At 37.7% G+C, this 27,476-nt stretch overlaps 1 protein-coding gene and 2 pseudogenes across 6 annotated transcripts in view; all 3 read right to left on the minus strand.

The window, feature by feature from the left end:
• The window catches only part of NRG4 (neuregulin 4), a 118,244-nt gene that overhangs the window by 65,473 nt on the left and 25,295 nt on the right, over positions 1-27,476 (minus strand). For all 6 annotated transcript variants that reach the window (XR_009732110.1, XR_009732109.1, XR_009732106.1 and 3 more), the window contains 2 exons: positions 5,539-5,604; positions 2,831-2,924 (listed from right to left, as the gene is read on the minus strand). Coding sequence is in view for 1 of the 6 variants with exons in the window: in XM_061394722.1 (XP_061250706.1) it covers positions 2,831-2,924; positions 5,539-5,548 (104 nt within the window). In the remaining 5 variants the exon portion in view is untranslated. The remainder of the gene's footprint in view (positions 1-2,830; positions 2,925-5,538; positions 5,605-27,476) is intronic.
• On the minus strand, positions 6,961-7,722 carry LOC133234008 (HIG1 domain family member 1A, mitochondrial-like; annotated as a pseudogene).
• LOC133234009 (surfeit locus protein 1-like) overlaps positions 16,928-27,476 on the minus strand; it is a 28,267-nt pseudogene continuing 17,718 nt past the window's right edge.

Consider the following 27,476-nt stretch of genomic DNA (forward strand, 5'->3'; position numbering starts at 1 on the left):
AGAAGCAGTGATGAGAATTAGGGTCCAAGAAAATTGGCTAGGAAACCATTTCTATAGACAAATCAGGGATTAAGAAGGTATGAGCTAACACAATGATTGTAAGAACACAGGGGGCTAGAAAGATGAGAGACCTACAGCAAAGGCAGAATTTTGACCTGACAACCAGACAAGACTTCAATGACAGTTAAAGAAGAATCAGTGAGTGACAAGGTGGTTGGATTGTCAGAAATAGGGAATGCAGGAAATAGAATGAGTTGGGATGGGAAATGAGTTTGCCTTTACATATAGGCAATATAGCCTATAGGACTGTATTAGAAAAATGGTCCTAAAATTATTAGAAGGCAATTATTTTTACAAAATATGATTTTAAACTTATCTGCCATTCAGTTTCACTGAACTCTTAGTCACTATATTTCTTCCTTTTTGCTCAAGGTGCCTTTTGTTCCTCCTGACTTCACCTTCTTTCAGTATGTTTAATAACTCCAGGATATACCTTGTACACTGTGCAGCAAGTGCTAATCTCAAAGAATCTCCTGTGATCACGCAACATGGTGACCTTGCTTCCTTCCTAGCCATTATGAATCGTGGGGCATGGTTTCAACTTCTCCTCAATTACTACCACTATTAAAGTCTGAAATTAGGAAGAAATCAGATAGATTCTTAAGCCTGGCATGAGTTCCCAGCAAAGCAGCCCATTCTCTTTCATTAGTCACTCTTTAAAAATAAACTAAAAATGCATCTATATAAAATGCAAAAGCAGAGTGACAACCTAAGTTCTATGGGCTAAACATCTGTGTCCCCCAAAAAAATCTTATGTTGAATTTCATAACCCCAATATGATAGTATTAGAAGGTAGAGGCTTTGGGAGGTGATTAAGTCATGAGGATGGAATCCCTCATGAATGGGATTAGCAACCTTATAAAAGAGGCTCTAGTGAACTCTCTCTTCCTGCCATGCATGGCATAATCTTCCATAATTTTCTGAATATGTTTTATAACCCTTTAAAAAGCAAAGAAAAAAAAAACCTTAAGTCAAGGGTCAAACAAAAAACAATCTGGCCTGTGGTTTGTAATTTGCTTACACCTAGAGGAAGGTCCTCCTCATTCTATCATATGTTGTCTCTGCAGTCTGATAGCTGGCTCCTTACCAGCTCTTCCTGACAATAAACCTGCCAGTCAAAAGTTCTACCCAGGTACATCTGCAAACCAGAAAGCATCCAGGCTGGCACCCTGATCTCAGACTTCTGGCCTTTAGAACTATAAGAAATAAATTTTTGTTTTTCATAAGCCACTCAGTCTATGGTATTTTGCTATAGTAGCCTGAACTAAAACACTAGATTTCTTCCCATTTCAATGACTTTCCATATTTCAATACTCTTTAACTCTTTCTTTCCACTTACTCAGTGCAATATAACAGACAGTTAGTATACAGTCAATTTTTCATTTTCTCCTTATTTTTCTATTTCCTTAGGTCTCCTCTCCACCTTTTCTCTAAGGTTTTTCTGAGAATGAAACATGGAAATGTAAATAAAGAATATGGTCAGTAAAGAAATTTGAGGGGATAGTGGAAATATTCTGTATTTCGTGGTGGTGGTGGTTTCACAGGTATAAACATTAGTCAAAATTCATCAGTTAATGCACTTACATGAATGTTGTTTATCATACATAAATTATATTTCAGTAAATGGATTTAAAATGTAATCTAATGTAAAGCATCTGGAGGGTGAGAAATAATTGTTAATTTGTTCCTTTATCCCCTTATTTTTTCACCTAAGAGGAAAAAAATACCTATTTTTAAAAATAGTCAGTCACTATTTCTTCCATGAAAACTTCTAAAAACTCCCTGAGATAATTATAAGGTTATTTCTCTGTCTCTCCTCCTCCACACTAAATCCCAACATTCTTCTCTTTTTCTGAAAATTTCACTTTCCTATTCCTTTATTTAATATGGTCTTAAATCTAGATTCTCTCTCTCTCATTTCAGTTAAATAACAAAAACAGAGTAATTGACACACATGCCACAAAATATCTTTGGATGTCAGCTCTGCTAAAACCTAGGAACAGTACTGGTAGTACCATGTTGTTAGTTCACATATTAAAAGAGGCTTATTGTAACCCCCTTTAATCCTATTCAACCAAACTCACATAAAGTCAGCTATACAAGTACTGTTTTCAAGTCTTTTATTAACCACTGGCTATAACTATACTCCCAAAGTGAATCATATTCTTTTAAAACAATAAAAACTAAGATCCTTTCTTTTCAAAATTTGCTCCCACTGTTAGAAAAACTTAACTCTTCATTTTCAATTTAATGTATCAAATGAAGTTTTGGTACCAACACAGTTATCATGTACTTATATATTCTAAATCAAAGCAAAATATCTCATGGTGTGTTTTCTTACATTCGTGAATTCTCTAGCTGTTTTGCCAGAATGTTAAGTATAGACTGTCTTCCCTAATTTGCTAAAATTGTAGAGAGTTTACTAAAACGGATTATTAAAAAATACTAATAGACTGGAAACTACCACTACAAATTTTCAAAATAAATGCTTTTGAGATGATTTGCCACTTTGCTTTGTTTTTTTAAACCATAATTCTTTTCCACTTCTTCAAGGAGTGATAAATACTGAATAAAGAATGTGAGATGAAAAAGGGCAAGGAACACTTCATATTTATATAGATAAATATTTATCTATAAATATTTATATAGATATGAAGTGTTCCTTGCCCTTTTTCATCTCACATTCTTTATTCAATATTTATCACTTCTTAAAGAAGTGAGTAGATAGTGAAAAATAAAATTACCCTCTCCCCCAGCCCATTTTACTCACCTACAAAACGGGTTGGGAATAGTAGGTATCACATAACAAAGTCCTCCATTCAAGCAGAATGACCTGTGACTAGGACCACAGGGCTCTTCGTGATCTAAAACATATACATAAATAAAAGACAAATTATAGTTTTTCTAATAAAATAAGGAAAAGGACTAAATATCTTAGATTGAAGTAGTAATTCTAAAAATTAGAATAAAGAATTGTTTCTTAAAATGAAGGACTTAGTCTTATTCCTTATTTGATAAGCAGGGACTTCTATCTCTTTGAGGGAAAGAAATTAATCTGTCTTAAGGATATGGCCATTAATTACAATGGAGTTTAAAACTGTATTGCAGACATAGGGACTCTCTATAATATATCAAGGGCTTCCCTGGTGGCTCAGTGGTGAAGAATCTACCGGCTAACACAGGAGTCGCGGGTTATCCTGAGTTAGGAAGATTCCCTGGAGAAAAAAAACGGCAACCCACTCCAGTATTGTTGCCTAGGAAATTCCATGGACAGAGAAGCTGGGTGGGCTACAGTCCATGGGTTCAGGAAAGAGTTGGACACAATTTAGCTACTAAACGATATAATAGATTAAAAGGAGAAGACCAGTATCTTAAAATGAATAGTGGCTTTTCTCATTCAGTACAGCTTCGCTTAGAGTTCTGTCCCAATAGTATACTTGGTTTCCTATTTTTCCTTTAAGGTTTCGGATACATTAAAGCCTGAAATTGCTGTGGGAAAAAAAATTTAGATTATTAAATAAATTCTAATGTTCAAAATCATCTTTAAGTATTTCTATATATGACAATTCTAACATCAAAAAACAAAAATATTTTATTAGGTTTTGATTTGCAAGGGGACATTAGGTAATAGCTAGTAACTATAAAGACATACTTCAAGTCCTCAGTAAAACTGAAAACAGTAATACCACCATATGGGATACAGCAAAAAACTTTGGAATATTAAGAAAATAAATTTCCGTGTCTCTCTTCCTTTTTCTCCTCTTTCTCCCTCCTTTCTTCCTTCCTTATCTTTGACCTTTCTGTTATGCTTCTTTCTCTGCCTTCCCTTTCTTTCTTGGTACCTATCCCTCCCTTCCAGACTCTACCTCTTCACTCATTCTTTGAAAAAAAACCCCCCCAAAACCATTATATAGAAAAACTTAGAAATAAACACAGGAGATATGTTATAATGTTGTAACATTATATGTTATATAACATATATGTATATGTATAACATATATGTATAACATATATGTATAACATATGTTATAACATTATAACATATCTCCTGTGTGTATTATATATACTATATACTTTAAATATGTCTTTATAGTTACTCATTGAGTTATACTACTATAGACTACTATTTATGATTAGAAAAGTCAATTGCTGAATGCTTTATCTTTTGATCCTGAAGGGGAAATTATTTAATACATTGCTTTAAAATTGAACTTTGTTGGTTCCTGATCATTTCTGTGCAGAAAGTGACATAGAATCTTATGTGAAGAAGAAAATGGCATTGTTCCAATTTGGCATTTTAAAAAAAGCACACTAATTTAAAAAAAGTTATTTAGTATTTATTTGCCACTAAGATATTAATATCCTTAAGATATAATTACTATCGAACCAGATGTCTTCACTGTAAGAATTTGAACTTTTCTTTTATTTTAAATTGTTTCACCCTCACAATTATAAAAGTATAAAAATGTAAAGAGGAAAACAGAACTTACAAAGAATTTAAGTGGAAAAAAGGAAAGTAAACCAACCAGAACTAATCTTCTAATTTTTTTCTTTTTTACACAATGTTATGCTTCTTTACTAAAGGAAATCAGTCCTGAATATTCATTGGAAGGACTGATAATGAAGCTGAAACTCCAATACTTTGGCCACCTGATGCAAAGAACTGACTCATTGGAAAAGACTCTGATGCTGGGAAAGACTGAAGGCGGGAGGAGAAGGCGACGACAGAGGATGAGATGGTTGGATGTCACTAACATAATGAACATGAGTTTGAGTAAACTCGGAGTTGGTGATGGACAGGGAAGCCTGGTGTGCTACAGTCCATGGGGTCGCAAAGAGTCGAATACGACTGAGTAAATGAACTGAACTGAACTGAAGCTTCTTTACAACAAGACAACTTTTTTCTTTTTTTCAAAACAACTTTTTATAAGATAATTCTAACAATTTTCCAGGAATAATCTGGCTAACAAATAAAATCCCAGTTGACATTACATTACGTTAGAATCATGGACATCATCACATACGGTTTTCCATTGAGGGTGGAGTGTCAACTTTATCACAGAATGATTTCTGTAGCTGAAATTAATGTCCTTGTTTTTAATAGCATCACAACCAGTTATGACTCAACATCTCGGATTTTATCAGTAAGGAATACTCATCTAACCTGAATCACTATCTCTGAATCTATTTGTATTCTGATTTCATTTACTTATTTGTAAAGCTGATAGCAGATTTAGAGTACACCAGAATTAGTTTGTAAAAAGCGATAAAATGTAGGTCTAAAACTACAGGTCTAAATAAAATAGTTCCATGTTATAAAGCAAGGTCTTTCAAAACCAAGATATTTCACATTTCTAGGATAATTTTAGATGGAAAAAATACAGTCTTGTGTTGATATACATTTCTTTTTTGTTTCTATTTCTATGATATAAATTTTTTGACACACATTGACAAAAGTATAAACTTACAAGAAATTACCTGTTGTCATCTTAACTTCTAAATAGTTTCATTCTTGGCTGAAAGTTTAGGGTTGAAAAACAGCACCTAAAATTAATAATTCAGGAAAAATTATCCTCTTTTGATAGCATTACAAAATTTCAAATATCGTAACAATAATATTCTTTTAAATGATGAAAATAATTAGGCATTTATAGGCTAGGGACTAAATTCTTTGGTTAGAAGATCTATATTTTTAGATACTTATATATCAATAAAAAAGTCTGAACAGGTGAAACTAAAAGATCAATAAATAGTATAAATGCACTAGATACAAATCACTGCCTAAATAATATAATGCAATCTTAAATCTCTCTCTAAAGAAAAGTCTAATGTTTTACTTTTAATGAAAATGAAAGTCGCTCAGTTGTGTCCAACTCTTTGTAACCCCATGGACTATACAGTCCATGGAATTCTCTAGGTGAGATTACTGCAGTGGGCCATGTCCTCCACCAGGGGATCTTCCCAAACCAGGGATCAAACCCAGGTCTCCCACATTGCAGACAGTATCTTTACCGGCTGAGCCTCAAGGGAAGCCCAAGAATACTGGAGTGGGTAGCCTATCCCTTCTCCAGCAGATCTTCCCAACCCAGGAATCAAACAGGGGTCTCCTGCGTTGCAGGCAGATTCTTTACCAACTGAGCTATCAGGGAAGCCCAATAAACTATGTTAATTTAGTAGTATACTATATGAGTTTCTATATGAAAAATATGAGATAATAAGTAAAAATGAGTGACTTGAAATTGACATTTTAACTTTCTCATAAAGCCTATTTCTAATTTGACTTTTCAAAAGAACAACTTTCAATTTTTCAGTTTATTAAAAATGACCAAAAGGTTTGCATTTCTACAGAACCTTTAAAATTTTTATAAAAGTACTTTTAAATTTACTGTAGATTACATATTACATTTACCAATCTACATGTGCCTTTCTTTTGAAAAATATCTGGCATCTGGCAAAACAAAGGAGTTATGTATGAAGTTATCTGCTTTAACAGAAACAAAGGAATTCCAAAAGACATTTGCAAAGATGATAGATTTATACTTACATTATGATTATATGCTCTCAATTTCATTTTATAAAAGACACTTAACTTACTCCTGACTTAAGGAGAAAAACTTTTGTAACAGAAATCTCAATCAACAACTTCCTATTAACACAGGTGTAATAAGCAAGATCTTCTTTCAAAGCAAGTCACTCTTAAACAGACAAGCAGTGAGAGAGAGAAAGACAGAAATTAAACCTATTTAATTTGAAATAATCACTGGCTCATTGTATGAGTTTCTTTTTCTAAAGAAACAGGCTTACCTCAATAAAAACTTACATTCAAACAAACAATAAATTCTGTTGGATATGCAGCATTTCAAAAGTTTCTGAATAATGCAATCTGCAGCAGTTGTGCCTTGCCCTTTATAATCCATCAAAAATCTAATTTATATGGCTGTAGTGCGCAGTGTGGGTGCGATTAAGAAAGACCAAGGTGTGCACAGAGGTCAGGCACCAGCCAAGGGAACCAGCCCTTTCAGTCCACATGTTCAGAGTTACAAATGGAGCAGAATTTTATTTAGAAAATAAGTTGTTCTAAGCTGCCTTCTCAAATCACTTTCCCATATTTTCAAGTGATTAAGTAAACCATATTCATTTGGCTCCTAACTTATCTTTGTATGGCTGAATAATTCCATCGTGTTGTATAACTTTGTGAAGAAAAGGAATTTTAACATGGAGTTAGTGGACAAGTATTCCATGGATTTTTTTTTTTTTTGTCTGACCCAAACAATTTATTTTTAGCATAAACATATAACCTCAATACGAGATGTCTAACTAAAGCAAGCACTACCAACAAGACCAAGACAGCATCTCCTCTCCTAAAGTTTAGGTTTTGCCCAGAATTCTTGATATAGGGAATAGCCCATACCAAGAGTCATTGCTCCCACAACAAAGCCTTGAGCTGCCACACGCGCGGATCAGGTGAACAGACATTTTAGTATTTCCCCTGCTCTTCAATCTATATAATCCATATGCAACAATTGCTGCAAAACCTGCCATTCCAATGGGGACAAATGGTGCCTCTCTAGCTTTTTGGATAAGTTTAAATCCCTGATCTTCATCATATGAAGAAAGAGAAACATCTGTGTCACTTGACACAGTGATTGAAGAATCTTCAGACAATTACAAGACGTTTCAGGTTCCTACCAGCTTCTGACCCCACTCCCACATCCGCCCTCCAAGGATTTTTTTTTAATTAATTAATTTATTGTAATTGGAGGCTAATTACTTTACAATATTGTGGTTGTTTTTGCCATACATTGACATGAATCAGCCACGGGTGTACATGTGTTCCCCAGTCCCAAAGCCCCCCTCCCACCTCCCTCCCCATCCCACCCCTCTGGGTTGTCCCAGTGTACTGGCTCTGAGTGCCCTGTTTCATGCATCGAACTTGGACTGGTGATCTAACTTATGTATGACAATATACATGTTTCAATGCTATTCTCTCAAATTATCCTGCCCTCACCTTCTCCCACAGAGTCCAAAAGTCTGTTCTTTTTATCTGTGTCTCTTTTGTTGTCTCATATATAGGGTCGGTGTTACCATCTTTCTAAATTCCATATATATGCATTAATATACTGTACTGGCGTTTTTCTTTCTGACTTACTTCACTCTGTATAATAGGCTCCAATTTCATCCATCTTATTAGAACTGACTCAAATGTGTTCTTTTTAATAGCTGAGTAATATTCCATGTCCATAGGGGTTTTTTTAAAAAGGAATTTCCTTACAAAATATATAACATTAACATAAATAATGATTTGAAGTACTGAGAAAATTTAAAGAAGGCAACAGTTACAATACAGCATACATACAATACCATGTTCAGTTTGAAGTGAATATAAGCACTGAACATGACTCATACTGATGGCAGTATAACTATCTGCAAACTATAACAAAGCTGTAATATATGCATTAAGGAAAGTGATAAGGTTTAAAATCATAAATAACTTAATAAAGTAAAGCATAATTTTGTTTAAAATTGAAGTACAGAGTTCTTTAGCAAGTAACTACCTAAAGTATGCCAACCATTCATATGGTTTTCTTTTCTAAAACAACTCAGACATGAACTTGTTTGATGTAAAATGTAGAAACTAGTACATTTGCTCTTTTAAGAAAATATTTAAATAAACTCATAATCCATATTCTGAAAAAAACTCTTTACATTACTAAATACTATCTCAAAGGTAACTTTTACATATTACAATCTTATAAACACACACATGCAAACATATATATACATATATATAAAATTTTGTTAGCTTACACTGTTTGGATTTTAAAATGACATTTTTATGAAAAATCAGTAAATTTGATTTGAACTATTGAAATATATTTCTGTCCACTAACATGAAAATGACTACTAAACTGTATGTGAGAGATAATAATCTATGAGTTCATTCAGGATATTCAAGATGCTATTTATTAAGAGACTTATGGCAGTTGGTTTGGTATTAATAATTTTTCACACAATACAAATAAATTTAATGTTTGAGGCTACATGATTCTAAAGAAGATGACTTAACACTTTTCAAGTTAACTTTCATTCTAAATAAAAGCCATGATCTTCAAAAATAATTTGTTCATGCATCTATCGATAAATATGTGGTAAGTGACCTGCTATCATTAACAAAGGATAGAAATATAAACAGTAGCAAGTAATTACAGAAATGTTTTAGGCTGACAATGCAACTCAACCTACTATATTTTCACAGACACCTATTTATGTCACCATATTAACACACACAGAAACAAAGCTTAACTGTTAAGGAGAATCAGAGAAAGATTCTAAAAGGGAGTTTTATTTGTGCTGAGCCTTGAAGAACAAGTAAGGGTTTATTGTTTTCCGATAGAGGTAACAGCATGCTCAAAGGCACAGAAGAAAGAAAATCCTAATGTGTTCAGGTAACAGCAGGTAGATTACAGGTCATGATGCGTTCAGGGTGTGTATGTGGCTTTATAAGAGGAGACAATGGTGAGGGACGATGGCAAGAACAAGCCTTGTAAAACAAGCAGGGTTTAGACAGTGGACTTTATCTAAAGGGCAATGGGGCTCCTTGGAAAGGTTTTTAGCAAAGAAGTAGCATGACCACACCTACATTTTAGAAAATTCATTTTGATAATAGTGTAGAAAAATAGACTACAATCTGCAGAGGAACTGCTATCAGAGAAAACCATTTGGAGGCCATTTTAATAATCAAAAATAGTGAAGAAATAAAGTAATGGGAATGAGCATAAAGGAGAGAATTAAAGATATACTTAATAGGTACACTCCCAGAGTGAGATAGCAGGGTACAAAAGGAAAAATCAAGGCTAACCTTAAAGTACACATTGTGCTGTGCTCAGTCATGTCCCACTCTTTGCGACCCCATGGACTGCAGCCTGCCAGGCTCCTCTGTCCATGGGGATTCTCCAGGCAAGAATACTGGAGTGGGTTGCCATGCCCTCCTCCAGGCAAGTACCCATTAGGGAAACGTATATGAAAACCACAAAGAGATGGGACCTCCCTGGTGGTCCAGTTGATAAGAATCTGTATTCTAATGCAGCGGACACAGGTTCGATCACCAGTCAGGGAACTAAGATCCCACGTGTCAGGAAGCAACTAAGCCTGCATGTGGCAACTACAGAGCCCACGCACTCCAGAACCGGCACACGTCCCAACTAGAGAGAAGCTCCTCTGCTGCAACAAAAGCTCCCACATGCCACAACAGCCAAAAATAAATAAATAAAAATATTTTTTAAAATCTACACTGAGGTACCATTTCACACCCTACTAGAATATATATAAGAAAAATGGGAAACAATAACAAAGAGAAACTAGACCTCTCATTGCTAGTGGAACTATAAAATTGCACATTTTAGAAAATAATTCGATACCTTCCTAAAAAGTTAAAATATAAAATTTCCATGCGTGCATACTAAGTTGCTTCAGTCGTGTCCAGTTCTGTCCGACCCCATGGCCTGTAGCCCGCCAGGCTCCTCTGTTGATGGGATTCTCCAGGCAAGAATAATGGAGGGGGTTGCCATACCCTCCTCCAGGGAATCTTCCTGACTCAGAGACTGAACCTGCGTCTCTTACGTCTCCTGCACTGGCAGTCAGGTTCTTTAGCACTATGCCACTTGAGAAGCCCAAATTTGTCGTAAATGAATCCAAGAGATATGGAAATATGGATCTACACAAAGACAGGACTATAATGTTTAGAACATTATTCATAATGCCCCAAACTAGAAAACAACTCAAATGTCCATCAACTGATAAACAGATAAACAAAATATGGTACAGCCATACAGTGCAATACAACTCAGCAGTAAAAACGGATGGTGTGTTGGTACATGAATTTCAAAAACATGCTAAGTGACAGAAGCCAGTCACAAAAACCACATATTGTATGATTTCATTTATGTGAAATCTTTCAGTTCAGTTCAGTTTGGTCACTCAGTAATGTCCGACGCTTTGAGACCCCATGAATCACAGTATGCCAGGTCTCCCTGTCCATCACCAACTCCCGGAGTTCACTCAAACTCATGTCCATCGAGTCGGCGATGCCATCCAGCCATTTCATGCTCTGTCATCCCCTTCTCCTCCTGCCCCCAATCCCTCCCAGCATCAAGGTCTTTTCCAATGAGTCAACACTTTGCACGAGGTGGGCAAAGTACTGGAGTTTCAGCTTCAGCATCATTCCCTCCAAAGAAATACCAGGGCTGATCTCCTTTAGAATGGACTGGTTGGATCTCCTTGCAGTCCAAGGGACTCTCAAGAGTCTTCTCCAACACCACAGTTCAAAAGCATCAATTCTTCGGCGCTCAGCTTTCTTCACAGTCCAACTCTCACATCCATACGTGACCACTGGAAAAACCATAGCCTTGACTAGACAGACCTTTGTTGGCAAAGTAATGTCTCTGCTTTTCAATATGCTATCTAGGTTGGTCATAACTTTCCTTCCAAGGAGTAAGCGTCTTTTAATTTCATGGCTGCAGTCACCATCTGTAGTGATTTTGGAGCCCAGAAAAATAAAGTCTGACACTGTTTCCACTGTTTCCACATCTATTTCCCATGAAGTGATGGGACCAGATGCCATGATCTTTGTTTTCTGAATGTTGAGCTTTAAGCCAACTTTTTCACTCTCCACTTTCACTTTCATCAAGAGGCTTTTTAGTTCCTCTTCACTTTCTGCCATAAGGGTGGTATCATCTGCATATCTGAGGCTATTGATATTTCTCCCGGCAATCTTGATTCCAGCTTGTGCTACTTCCAGTCCAGCGTTTCTCATGATGTACTCTGCATATAAGTTAAATAAACAGGGTGACAATATACAGCCTTGACGTACTCCTTGTCCTATTTGGAGCCAGTCTGTTGTTCCATGTCCAGTTCTAACTGTTGCTTCCTGACCTGCATATAAGTTTCTCAAGAGGCAGGTCAGGTGGTCTGGTATTCCCATCTCTTTCAGAATTTTCCACAGTTGATTGTGATCCACACAGTCAAAGGCTTTGGCATATTTAATAAAGCAGAAATAGATGTTTTTCTGGAACTCTCTTGCTTTTTCCATGATCCAGCAGATGTTGGCAATTTGATCTCTGGTTCCTCTGCCGTTTCTAAAACCAGCTTGAACATCTGGAAGTTCACGGTTCACGTAATGCTGAAGCCTGGCTTGGAGAATTTTGAGCATTACTTTACTAGCGTGTGAGATGAGTGCAACTGTGTGGTAGTTTGAGCATTCTTTGGCATTGCCTTTCTTTGGGATTGGAATGAAAACTGACCTTTTCCAGTCCTGTGGCCACTGCTGAGTTTTCCAAATTTTCTGGCATACTGAGTGCAGCACTTTCACAGCATCATCTTTCAGGATTTGAAATAGTTCAACTGGAAATCCATCACCTCCACTAGCTTTGTTCGTAGTGATGCTTCCTAAGGCCCACTTGACTTCACATTCCAGGATGTCTGACTCTAGGTCAGTTATCACACCATCATGATTATCTTGATCGTGAAGCTATTTTTTATACAGTTCTTCTGTGTATTCTTGCCATCTCTTCTTAATATCTTCTGCTTCTGTTAGGACCATACCATTTCTGTCCTTTATCGAGCCCATCTTTGCATGAAATGTTCCCTTGGTATCTCTAATTTTCTTGAAGAGATCTCTAGTCTTTCCAATTCTATTGTTTTCCTCTATTTCTTTTTTTTTTTTTTTTTTTGTAGGTTGAGCACTTAAAGTTTTTTTTTTTTTTTTAATTTTAAACTTTACAATATTGTATTAGTTTTGCCAAACATCAAAATGAATCCGCCACAGGTACACCTGTGCTCCCCATCCTGAACCCTCCTCCCTCCTCTATTTCTTTGCATTGAACACTGAGGAAGGCTTTCTTAACTCTCTTTGCTATTCTTTGGAACTCTGCATTCAGATGTTTATATCTTTCCTTTTCTCCTTTGCTTTTCGCTTCTCTTCTTTTCACAGCTGTTTGTAAGGCCTCCCCAGACAGCCATTTTGCCTTTTGCATTTCTTTTCCATGGGGATGGTCTTGATCCCTGTCTCCTGTACAATGTCACGAACCTCCGTCCACAGTTCATCAGGCACTCTGTCTATCAGATCTAGGCCCTTAAATCTATTTCTCACTTCAACTGTATAATCATAAGGGATTTGATTTAGGTCATACCTGAATGGTCTAGTGGTTTCCCTAGTTTCTTCAATTTAAGTCTGAATTTGGTAATAAGGAGTTCATGATCTGATCCACAGTCAGCTCCCAGTCTTGTTTTTGCTGACTGTATAGAGCTTCTCCATCTTTGGCTCAAAGAATATAATCAATCTGATTTTGGTGTTGACCATCTGGTGATGTCCATGTGTAGAGTCTTCTCTTGTGTTCTTGGAAGAGGGTGTTTGCTATGACCAGTGTGTTCTCTTGGCAAAACTCTATTAGCCTTTGCCCTGCTTCGTTCTGTACTCCAAGGCCAAATCTGCCTGTTACTCCAGGTTTTTTTGACTTCCTACTTTTGCATTCCAGTCCCCTATAATGAAAAGGGTATCTTTTTTGGGCGTTAGTTCTAAAAGGTCTTGTAGGGCTTCATAGAACCATTCAACTTCAGCTTCTTTAGCGTTACTGGTTACGGCATAGGCTTGGATTACCATGATATTGAATGGTTTGCCTTGGAAATGAACAGAGATGATTCTGTCGTTTTTGAGATTGCTGACCATGATGGCTACTCCATTTCTTCTAAGGGATTCCTGCCTACAGTAGTAGGTATATGGTCTACTACTGTGTAGTAGTAGAAATTAACCATTCCAGTCCATTTTAGTTCACCAATTCCTTTAGAATATCGACATTCACTCTTGCCATCTCCTGTCTGACCACTTCTAATTTGCCTTGATTCATGGACCTGACATTCCAGGTTCCTATGCAATATTGCTCTTTACAGCAACGGACCTTCTTCTATCACCAGTCACATCCACAACTGGGTATTGTTTTTGCTTTGGCTCCATCCCTTCATTCTTTCTGGAGTTATTTCTCCACTGATCTCCAGTGCCATTTTGGGCTCCTACCGACCCAGAGAGTTCCCTTTCAGTATCCTATCATTTTGCCTTTTCATACTGTTCATGGGGTTCTCAAGGCAAGAATACTGAAGTGGTTTGCTATTCCCTTCTCCAGTGGACCACATTCTGTCAGACCTCTCCACCATGACCTGTCCATCTTGGGTGGCCCCACATGGCATGGCTTAGTTTCATTGAATTAGACAAGGCTGTGGTCTATGTGATCAGATTGGCTAGTTTTCTGAGATTATGGTTTCAGTGTGTCTGCCCTCTGATGCCCTCTCACAACACCTACCTTCTTACTTGGGTTTCTCTTACCTTGAACGTGGGGTATGAAATCTTTAGAAAAGGCAAATCAAGCGACAGGAATAGATTAATAATTGCTTGGGACTGGGGGTGGGAAAAGGAAATGATACAAATAAACATAAAAGATCTTTTTAGAATGATAGAAATATTCTACAATTGGACTGTTGAGGTAGTTGCAAATTTGATAAGCATAATTGATCAGGCTAAAAAAAAAGGTGAATTTTATGGTGTATAAATTATGTTTCAATAAAACTGTTAAAAAAAAAATGAAATACTGAAACAGAGTTCATGAGTAAGATAATGATTACTACTTGGACATGTTAACTTTAAAGTGCTACTGGGACATGTAGAAGGAATTGCCTGAAAATGCAAATCTTACATGCAGGATAACCATCAGCTCAGAGATACAGGCAGTTCCTGAAGTCATTTATGTGAACGAACTAGCTCACAGTGTGCATGTGTTGTATGAGACAGAGGCCATGGACTGACCCCTGGAAAATACCAACACTGAACTTTTGTAGAAGGAGCCTGTTAAGAAATTATCAGAGAAATAATAAAAGAACAAATGTGACCAACAGCAAGCTCTTCTTCCACAATTCAAAATGCTTATCCTCTCTATTTCTAAATTTAGCACTTTCAGATCAGATCAGTCGCTCAGTCATGTCCAACTCTTTGCGATCCCATGAACTGCAGCACGCCAGGCCTCCCTGTCCATCACCAACTCCTGGAGTTCACTCAGACTCATGTCCATCAAGTCAGTGATGCCATCCAGCCATCTCATCCTCTGTCATCCCCTTCCTCTCTTGCCCCCAATCCCTCCCAGCATCAGAGTCTTTTCCAATGAGTCAACTCTTCACATGAGGTGGCCAAAGTACTGGAGTTTCAGCCTTAGCATCATTCCTTCCAAAGAAATCCCAGGGCTGATCTCCTTCAGAATGGACTGGTTGGATCTCCTTGCAGTCCAAGGGACTCTCAAGAGTCTTCTCCAACACCACAGTTCAAAAGCATCAATTCTTTGGCGCTCAGCCTTCTTCACAGTCCAACTCTCACATCCATACATGACCACTGGAAAAACCATAGCCTTGACTAGACGAACCTTTGTTGGCAAAGTAATGTCTCTGCTTTTGAATATGTTACCTAGGTTGGTCATAACTTTCCTTCCAAGGAGTAAGCATCTTTTAATTTCATGGCTGCAGTCACCATCTGTAGTGATTTTGGAGCCCAGAAAAATAAAGTCTGACACTGTTTCTACTGTTTCCCCATCTATTTCCCATGAAGTGATGGGACCAGATGCCATGATCTTCGTTTTCTGAATGTTGAGCTTTAAGCCAACTTTTTCACTCTCCTCTTTCACCTTCATCAAGAGGCTTTTTAGTTCCTCTTCACTTTCTGCCATAAGGGTGGTATCATCTGCAATATCTGAGGTGATTGATATTTCTCCTGGTAACCTGGATTCCAGTTTGTGTTTCTTCCAGTCCAGCATTTCTCATGATGTACTCTGCATATAAGTTAAATAAACAGGGTGACAATATACAGCCTTGACATACTCCTTTTCCTATTTGGAACCAGTCTGTTGTTCCATGTCCAGTTCCAACTGTTGATTCCTGACCTGCATACAAATTTCTCAAGAGGCAGATCAGGTGGTCTGGTATCCCCATCTCTTTCAGAATTTTCCACAGTTTATTGTGATCCACACAGTCAAAGGCTTTAGCACTTTAGTCAACATCTAACCCCCAGCAATGGAAGATGAGGCTTCAGCTGTCTTACACTACCCTCTACTTCTTTGATTTGAATGTTTGATAAGTTACACTGTCTCTATTTCTTCTCTTGGTTATATCTGCAATTTTAAATAATATACTCATACTTCTAGGTCCTCATCAATGAACTTGAGTCAATTCACAGACCGGCTTAACTTTACAGTAACTTTGCTTCCAACTTTTCTCTCCCCTCTTCCTCTTTCTGCCTTGGTAGCTATACCTTGACTCCTATATCATGAAGGTTTTTAACATTTACATTCTCATCTGTGACCCTAAAAAAGTGTTTCATAACTTTGCCTCTAGATGTAAAAGTTGAAAACCAATAAACTATAGTTTTATCAACATTACTATAAATACTATTAACAGCAGATCCATGCCATGTGAATATTTTCTTCTCTTGTTTCAAGGCCAAAATACTTGGGCTATTCATTAGATAATATTCCCAACAGCAAGACAAAATAGATTCTCTTCAACTCTAGATTGATTAAAATCATGCTGTATGTGAATATGCATTTTATTTGTACCTTGTTTTTCTTAAACAGCTTGAGAGCTTGACAGTTGCCTTCTTTTTGGTAGGCTGGAGGGACAAGTGAAGAATACTGTGCTTTATCATAACATCTCAAATATTCAGCTGCTTTTTTTGTAGTATAGGGATTTATTTATACCAATAGCACATGATCCAGCATAAAATCAAATCTCTTGAAATGTTTACTCTGTGACTTCCTAATAATTCAGGGACAGGGCTACATCATCTAATCTCTTCACATACCAGGAGTCCAAGGTAGGAATTACTTAAACCACAGGTATGACGTGACTGCACAGAGGACTGGTGCTCAGTCCTCAGAGTGACTCTGGTTGTCTTCCAATGGGTCTTTCAAGAACCGTGCTCTGGAAGTCAGCATCAATGAAAATGGGGTCTGTACCTGGGAGCCTGGCCATGGTCTCCAGGTCCTGGTAATGCCAGTGGTTCTGTCTGGATTAGTCTTGGAGACAAATGACTTCCTGGTTTCTGTCAGCCTCAGCACCACGACTAGGCCCACTTCTCCCTCAATCTAGACTTTATACCACGTTTCAGGATTCACTTTCTTCCTGGGCACAAACACCCTGTTTAGCAGAATGGTGATTCCCAGGTCAGCACAGTGAAAGGGAGTGCCAAGGTAGGCACTAGTAAACAAAGGGAGCCAGGAGGCCAGCCTCCCGGGCACGGTCCACCATGGTCCAAGACATCATGTACAGCAACCTGGAGGTCAAAGTGCCTCCTGACCTTCACTGGCCTGTACTCCAGATGTTTCGGTTCCACTGGATCTGCTGGCAGAGAAATGGGCTTGGTAATCACTCTGGATTCTAGCTCTGCCATCAACTTTAGCTTCCACTTCTGACACTGGATCTGCCATGTCCCTGGGCCAAAGGCAGTAACAGGAACGAGAAGCAGAAACCACTAGAGCAAGGAGCTGTCTTCTGTTTCTGTGGCAGTTGCTTTGGCTTAAGAGTTGCCCCACCTGCTGGGCCTAGAGGCCAGTCCTTGGGAGGAACATGCAAACTGTGTTGATTAATTATGCTTTCCTTTAGGATCCGAGACCCCTGGGTTTCAGTTTGGGGTTGGCCCGCATTAGCCCAAGGAGACATAGGAAGTTACTGCATGTCGACAGTCAAGTGTGTAATCCAGGAGTGCAGAAGGAGTCAGTCATGGGGCTGTCATGAGGACAGAATTCTCACTAGAGTAGGCATGCAACCAGGGCCTGATGGCCTTATTCAGAGGCTCAGGAAGCAGTCCCAGAGCATATTGCAATGCCCATACCCACCCACATACCCTCCTGGGCCAAGTGGAAGGCAGGGACAGAGCAGTTTTTCCTAGGTGGATAGGGCACACCTGGATGAGTCCTTACCTGGGCCCAGGGCAACCTCAACCTGACAGTTGGCCTGGTGCCCACTCCACACAGCCCCAGCCCTCAAATACTCAGTGTCTTAATCATACTATTTATTGCATGTAGTCTTCTTTGATTTTGTTAGACAGCCCTTCCAACACTCTATCTCTTGCTCAAATCTAGAACTACTACCAAATTCAGCATAACAGTAATAACTACTGCTTTTTTTAACTTTTATTTTTTACTGAAGTATAGGTGATTTACAATGTTTCAGGTATACAGGAAAGTGATTCGGCTACACATATATGTCTCTATTCTTTTTTAAACTTTTTGCCATTATAGGTTATTATAAACTATTGAATACAGTTCCCTGTGTTATATAGTAGGTCCTTGTTATTTATTTATATATAGTAGTCTGTATTTGTTAATCCCAAATTCCAAATTTATCCCTTCCCCTTTTCCCTTTTGGTAACCACAGTTTGTTTTCTATGTCTGTGAGTCTATTTCTGTTTTGTAAATAAGTTCATTTGTATCATTTTTTAAACAGTTGGATTATTTTTTTAATAATTTTTATTTATTTATTTTTGGTTGCACTGGGTCTTCACCACTGCACGTGGCCTTTCTCTAGCTGTGGAGAGCAGGGGGCTCCACTCTCTAGGTGTAGTGTGTGGGCTTCTCACTGCAGTCACTTCTCTTGTTTCGGAGCATGGGCTCTAGGCACATGGGTTGCAGCATGCAGGCTGTAGGGCAAAGGCTCAGTAGCTCTGGTGCACAGGCTTAGTGCTCTGCAGCATGTGAAAACTTCCCAGACTAGGGATCAAACCCATGTCCCCTGCATCGGCAGGCAGACTCTCCTCCACTATAGCACCAGTGAAATCCTCATGTTTCTAGATTTCATATATAAGTGATTTCACTAAAACCGTATGCAAAAATAAACTCAAAATGGATCAAAGACCTAAATGTAAGACTGGACACTATAAAACTCCTAGATGAAAACACAGTCAGGACATTCTTTGATATAAATTGAAGCAATTATTTTTTTGGATCTACCTCCTTGAGTAATAAAAACAAAAACAAAAATAAACAAATGAGACCTAATTGAACTTAAAATCTTTTGCATAGCAAAGGAAACCATAAACAAAATGAAAAGACAATCTATAGAATGGGAGAAAATATTTGTAAATGATGCAACCAGCAGGGATTAATGTCCAAAATACACAAATAGCTCATAAAGCTCGATAGCAAAACAAACAAAAAAAAAAATCAAAAAATGGGCACAAGACCTAAAGAGACATTTCTCCAAAGAGAACATACAGATGGCAAACAACACATGAAAAGATGCTCAGCATCAGTAATTATTAGAGAAATGCAAGTCAAAACCACAATAAGATATCACCTTACACCGGTCAGAATGGCCATCATTAAAAAGTCTACAAATAATAAATGCTGGAGAGGGTGTGGAGGAAAGGTAACTGTCCTACACTTTTGGTAAGAATATAAATTGGTGCTGTTGCTGCTGCTAAGTCGCTTCAGTTGTGCCTGACTCTGTGCGAAACCATAGAGGGCAGCCCACCAGGATCCTCTGTTCCTGGGATTCTCCAGGCAAGAATACTGGAGTGGGTTGCCATTCAGTTCTCCAATGCATGCATGCATGCTAAGTCACTTCAGTCGTGTCCGACTTTGTGTGACCCTATGGACAGCAGCCTACCAGGCTCCTCTGTCCACAGGATTTGAGGCAAGAACACTGGAGTGGGTTGCCATTTCCTTCTCCGATAAAGTGGTGCAGCTACTATGAAAAATAGTATGGTGGTTCCTCAAAAACTAAAAATAGATTTACCATATCTTTTGGCAACCCCACTTCTGGGAATGTATACAGAGAAAACCATAATCCAAAAATGCATGTGCCCCAATGTTCGCAGCAGCATTATTTACAATAGCCAAGACATGGAAGCAACCTAGATGTCCATCGACAGATGGATGGATGAAGATGATGTAGTATTTATACACAATGGAATAATATTCAGCCATAAAAAAGAATGAAACAATGTCATCTGTAGCAACATGGATCATACTAAGTGAAGTAAGTCAGACAAATATGTGATATCACTTATATGTGGAATCTAAAAAAGATACAAATGAACTTTTTACAGAACAGATTCATATATACAGAAAACAAACTTATAGTTACCAAAGGGGAAACGTGGGGGCAATAAGTCAAGAGTTTGAGATTAGCAGATACAAACTACTATAAATAAGATAGATAAACAATATTCAATATTGTATAATAAGCCATAATGGAAAAGAATTCAAAAATAAAATAAAAATAATGGCCTAAAGTTGGCATATCTCTTTTCTTCCTGGAAATAAGCACACTCCTTTGATGATGGCTCAGATGCTAAAGAATATGCCTGCAATGCAGGAGACTCAGGTTCGATCCTTGGCTTGGGAAGATCCCCTGGAGTAGGGAATGGCTACCCACACCACTGGGTTTCCCCGGTGGCACTAACTGGTAAAGGACCTGCCTACCAATGCAGGAGACATAAGAGACGCAATTCAATCCCTGGGTTAGGGGGAGTCCCTGGAGGAGGAAACGGCAACCCACTCCCGCATTCTTGCCTGGGGAATCCCCACGGACAGAGGAGCCTGGCAGGCTACAATCCATGAAGTCATAGAGTCGGACACAACTGAGTGACTAACACTTCAATGGCTACAGCAGCAAATTTTGAAATCAGGTAGTCTAAGTCCTCCAGATCTGTTCCTTTTCTAAATCGTTTCAGCTATTCTAGGTCCTCTGCCTTTCTATATAAATTCTAGAATTAGCTTACCAATTACTATTTTTTAAATGCTGATGGGATACTGATAGTGAACGTGTTTAATCTATAGATGAAGAACTACACGCTTAGAACAAACCCTTATATTATTTCAACAAGAGTATGAAGGTAATTCAGTGAGGAAAAGGTAGTCTTTTCAACAAATGGTGCTGGAATATTTGAATATCCATGTGCAAAACACAGAATTATACCTTTACCTTGTAGCATACAGAAAAATTAACTCAAAATACATCACAGGCCTAAATGTAAGAGCTAAAACTATAAAACTTCTAAAAGAAAATCTTTGTGACTTTGGGTTAGGCAAAGATTTCTTAAATATGACAGCAAGAGGACAGTTCATAAAAGAAAAAGTTGACAAGTTAGACTATCAAAGTTTAACTTTTTCAATAAAAAAAATTAAGAAAATGAAAAGGCAAGTCACAGAAAGAAAGAACATATTTACAAATCATATATCTGATTAAAGACTTGTATCCAGACAATATAAAGAACTCTTACAAATGAAAGGAAGACAATCCAATTAAAAAATGGGCAATCATTTTTTTTCAACTTAGGGAAACTTAAATTAAAACCTCAATAAGATACTACTACTTATCTACTAGAATAACTATAATAAAAAATACTGACAATATAGTTTTCGCAAGGATGTAGAGAAACTGGAAGTCTCATACAGTTCTGATGGAAATGTAAAATGGTACCACCACTTTGGAAAAGTGTGGCTGTTTCTTAAAAACATCAACATATGTTTATCATAAAACCCAGCAATCTTTCTCCTAAGAATCTGTCTAAAAGAAATGAAAACATATGTCCACTCAAAAGATTTGTACACAAATATTCATACCAGATTTTTAAATTTAGACACTTTGAATAAACCAAAAATGAAAAAAATTGTACTAAAAAAAGCTGCATTAAAGTATGAATGGAAAGAATGTGAAGAATGAATGCAAAAAAGGAAAATAATTCTAGCTGTAAAAAGGAATTAAGGGCCAAGAAAGCTGTGAATATGGTGGCAAAGCTAAATAAACACTATATAAAAAGTAGAAATGTCCTTTGGGTTCAGCTGTAAAGAATCTGCCTGCAATGCAGGAGACCCTGGTTCAATTCCTGGGTCAGGACGTTCCCCTGGAGAAGGGATAGGCTATCCACTCCAGTATTGGGCTTCCCTGGTGGCTCAGACAGTAAAGAATCTGCCTGCAATGCAGGAGACCTGGGTTCGATCCCTGAGTTGGGAAGATCCCCTGGAGGAAGGCATGGCAACTCACTCCAGTATTTTTGCCTGGAGAATCCCCATGAACAGAGGGGCCTGGCAGGCTACAGTCCATGGGGTCGCAAAGAGTTGGATTCAACTGAGCGACTAGGCACAGCAAAGCAATATCCAAGTAGCATTAAATACCTAAAAACAAAAGCATGAAAGTTAGCAAGGGGTAAATTAAATGTGTCCTAAGATCCTTTTATTTTGTGGGATTGAGAGCAAAAGTTACACTTTTGACTTTGGAAGTGAAATTTTTTCACTTTTCCAAAGTGGCGATACCATTTTACATTTCCACTAGTATTGTATAAGGCTTTCAGTTTCTCTATATCCTTGCCAAAACTATATTGTCAGTATTTTTTATTATAGTTATTCTAGTAGGTAGGTAGTAGTTAGTATCTTGTTGAGGTTTTAATTTCAGTTTCCGAAGACATTGCTGCTGCTGCTGCTGCTAAGTCACTTCAGTCGTGTCCGACTCTGTGCGACCCCATAGCCCACCAGGCTCCCCCGTCCCTAGGATTCTCCAGGCAAGAACACTGGAATGGGTTGCCATTTCCTTTTCCAATGCATGAAAGTGAAAAGTCAAAGTGAAGTTGCTCAGTCGTCTGACTCTTAGCGACCTCATGGACTGCAGCCTACCAGGCTCCTCCGTCCATGGGATTTTCCAGGCAAGAGTACTGGAGTGGGGTGCCATTGAAGACATTCAGTTCAGTCACGCAGTCGTGTCCAACTCTTTGCGACCCCATGAATTGCAGCACGCCAGGCCTCCCTGTCCATCACCAACTCCCGGAGTTCACTCAAACTCATGTCCATTGGGTCGGTGATGCCATCCAGCCATCTCATTCTCTGTCATCCCCTTCTCCTCCTGCCCCCAATCCCTCCCAGCATCAGTCTTTTCCAATGAGGCAACTCTTCGAATGAGGTGGCCAAAGTACTGCAGTTTCAGCCTTAGCATCATTCCTTCCAAAGAACACCCAGGACTGATCTCCTTTAGAATGGACTGGTTGGATCTCCTTGCAGTCCAAGGGGACTCTCAAGAGTCTTCTCCAACACCACAGTTCAAAAGCATCAATTCTTCGGCGCTCAGCCTTCTTCACAGTCCAAATTTCACATCCATACATGACCACTGGAAAAACCATAGCCTTGACTAGACGGACCTTTGTTGGCAAAGTAATGTCTCTGCTTTTCAATATGCTATCTAGGTTGGTCATAACTTTCCTTCCAAGGAGTAAGCGTCTTTTAATTTCATGGCTGCAATCACCGTCTGCAGTGATTTTGGAGCCCAAAAAAATAAAGTCTGAAAGATTTCAGTAAATGAAGAATGCATCTGGTACTTTCTAGGGTAATTACCAGTACAATAGAAACAGTGTTTTAAATTCAAACTTAAACAAACTAGCAGAGGGGAAAGCTGAAACAAAAAATCCCTAAGAAGGCAAAAGGAGAGAAAATAAAACAGATGCCAGAGACACACTATGAATCAAAGGAGATAGAGTAAACAGGAAGAAGATTTCCCCCATCTCCTCTTAGGAACTCAGCCAATAAGAAAGTCATGAACTCTTTGTTTATTATAGCCTTTTCAATTTGTTTCTCCCTGTACAAAAGTGTTCTCTTTAACTTTGCTGTGTGGGGACTTGCACGTAGATTACCATGCCTGCAGACACTGAACTGAAATTCTCTGCTGATCCGAAATAAACCCACTTTTTAAAATTGTTGCTGGAAGTTTATTTCTTTTAGGCAAAATGTTTGAACAATGATATAAGTTTGAACTACATAATATAAAAAAAACTTGAGCTAATAAAGATATGTAAACAATGCTCCTAACAAGTGCTAAATAAACTTTTTTTTCAAGCATACACAGATTTATAAAAACATATCATTACTGAAAAGCAAGTCTCAGAAATGTTTAAATGACTGAAATCATATGGAGTAAGTTCTCTGACCATAGTGAGAATAAACTAGAAATTTTAAATGGTTCAGCGAAGAAATTAAAAATATATTTTAACTCAAAACAACAAAATAAATGGTAATAGGATCATACATATCAATTTCGGAAATATTATATATTAAAATGTGGAGGAAACTAAAGCAACATTTAGAGGAAAATTTACAGCCTTAAATGCATATGTTAAGGGAAAAAGAGGCTTACAGATGTTAAGCTAAACATTCAGCTAAAAAGAACAAGAAAACAATTCAAAGAAAGTTTAAAGAAGGAAACAAAGAACAGAAACAACAAAATGAAAAGCAAACATACAATTCAGAGAATTAACAAGGCCAGAAATTGATCTAATCTTTGAAAAGTTTAGAAAAATTGACTATCATTTATTAAGATTGAGCAAGAAAAAATTTAAAAATTACAGTTCAATATCCTGGATGAAATAGATGCAAAAATCCTCAACACAACACTAGCAAATTAAACCAATTCAACCACTACCAATTCAACAGTATTTTAGAAATTTTAAAGGTCACCATCTTTTAGAAATCTAAAAGATACACCATGATCAAGTGGGATTTATTCCTGGGATGTAAGTGCTTCAACATACACGATTCAATCAATGAGATTCTCTTTATTAACAAAAGTGATTAGGGATAGAATAAGATAATCAGTCAGTTTAAAAATCCCTCTAGGAGACTAAAGACAGGAAATTTTAAGGCAGTTTGGGAGACTGTTGCAAGCTAATGACCACTCAAGAAGAGAATCCAATAATCTAGCAACAATCTACACTACCTTGAAGGAAGACCAGGTGCATCCAAGCACCAAACACAAGTCACAACCCTGACAGTTAAAATGCAAGACAACAGATATGGGTCTGAATCCTGTTACTTTAAGTCAGAGAGTTAACAGTCTTTGAAGAGTAGCATTTCTGCATGTAACCAGGAAAGAAATACAGGTGAAAAGGGAAAGAAATTAGGTGAAAGAGGACATTATACCAAAACCTGAGATGAATTACCATATTTTAATATTTTTACCACCCTTTTGCTAATGTACATATGATTTAAATAGCACCATGACAGTCCTGGTGTCTGTCATGACATGGCCATGCAGGGCCAAAGGAGGAACTAATGATGTAAGTCTTCATGTCTGTCCAAGAATGAGGAAGAAGGTGGTCTCCTCCCCTCCCCAATTTTTCTTTGATTATAAAAATGTAGCCCTCTTTGTTCTTGGGGCTGTGCTCCTTTGCCCACCTCCCTGTATCTTTCACAAGCATCCTATGCTGATAAACTTGGTCTTTGCCTGCTGCTGAATTGTTTCCATGATGAGACAAAAGAGTCTGAGCTTCAGTAAGTCCTGACACCAGGTGAGTGGTTTTAATCGAAAGGCAGGGGTTCAAGTTCCTTCCTAAGCCAGGGATTGTGGGTTCGAGCACAAGTCTGAGTTTTAGCTAGGTTCAAGTCCCACCCAAGAAGGAGTGCAGTGTCAAAAGGAAGAATTAAAATCCTACAATCATTTCAATAGTTACAGAAAAAGCACTTGATGAAATGCAACATCCTTTCATGATTAAAAACTCTCTCAAAAAATTAGGCATAGATGGAACATACCTCAACATAAAAAAGGCCTTATATGACAAGGTCACAGCTAACACCATACCCAACAGTGAAAAGCTTTAAGCTTTTCCTCTAAGATCAGGAAGAAGACAACACAGTAGTGAAAGTCCTAGTCAGAGCAATTAGATTTAAAAAAAAAAAAGGGAAGAAATAGAATTCCCTCTGTCTATAGATACATGATATCACATATGGAATACCCTGAAGACACCACCAAAAAATGTATAGAATTAATCAATGAATTCAGTGAAACTGCAAGATACAAAATCAATTTACAAAAAAGCAGTTGTACTTCTATACACTAACAACAAACTATCTAAAGAGGAATTAAGAAAACAATCCCATTTATAAAAGAATAAAATACTCAGGAACAAATTTAACCAAGGAGGTGAACAAGCTGTACAGTGAAAACCATAAAACACTGAAAAAAGAAACTGAAGATGACACAAATAATTAGAAAGATATTCCACGTTCATGGATTGGAAGAATTAATATGGTGATATCTTCATATTACCTTAAAAAATATATAGGAGAGGATATAGGAGAGGATTCTGCAAACCATACATTTGGTAAGGAGTAGATATTTAGAATATATCAGGTACTCAAATAACTCCACAGCAAGAAGACAGATGACCCGATTTTTTAAATGGGCAGAGGACCTAAATACATATTTTTCAAAGGAAGACATACAAACGGCCAACGAATATACGGGATGATGCTCAACATCAATGATCAATAGGGAGGTGCAGACTGAAACCACAGTGAGATATCACATCATACATGTTGGAACTGCTATTACTAAAAAGACAAAAAAAAAGTGTTGGTGAGGATGTGAAGAGAAGGGAGCCTTTGTGACAAGAAGGTAGACTGGTGCAAACATCACAGAAGCCAGTATGGTGGCTGCGCCAAAGACTGGGATTGGAGCTGCCGTGTGGTCCGGTGGCCCCCTGTCTAGGTATGCATCCAGAGGAAATGATATCAAAGCTCGAGGAACTATTTGAGCTCCCACATTCACTGCAGTGTTATTCACAACACCCAAGATAGGGAGTCAATCTATGCCTCCATCAACAAATGAATGGGTGGAGTCATTTTGGTGTAGTGTATTTAACAATGAATTGTTATTCAGCTTTAGGGAAGAAGGAGATCCTGCCATTTGTGATAATGTGGATGAACTTCGAGGACACAGGGTATAGTGAGCCAGACACACAAGGACAAGAACTACGTCATCTTACTTGTATGTGGAATATGGAAAAGTTAAACTCTTGGAGGCAGGGAGTGAAACAGCGGTTGCCAAAAGCTGGAGAATTCAAGAAATGGGATGATTAGCTTAAAAAACACCCAATGGCTAATTTCCCATCACAAAGTAAGTCAGCAGAAAAATGGTATCTTTGAAGTGCTGAAGAAAAAACAAAAATTCTTCTATCCTAGAATTCCATATCTAACAAAAACATACATATACCCATGGCTGATTCATGCTGATGTTTTGTAGAAACCAACACAATTCTGTAAAGCAATTATGCTTCAATTAAAAAAATAAATTAATTAAAAAAATATTCTTCAAAAAATGACACAAAATTGAAACACACTAAAATGAAAGGTAAGTGTATTTGTGGCTAATAGACCTAGCTTTACAAAAAACAATGAAGAAATTTCTAAATTTCTAAAGGCTAAAGGTAAATGATCCCCGACTGAAGCCTGATTCCACAATGAAGAACACTATGTGGTAAATTCAATATCTATGTGTGATAAAAACTCCCAACAAAGCAGATGCAGATGAATCGTACCTCAGCGTAATAAAGGCTACATATGACAGGC

Source organism: Bos javanicus, chromosome 21 (genome assembly GCF_032452875.1).
Source record: "Bos javanicus breed banteng chromosome 21, ARS-OSU_banteng_1.0, whole genome shotgun sequence".
NCBI lineage: Eukaryota > Metazoa > Chordata > Mammalia > Artiodactyla > Bovidae > Bos > Bos javanicus.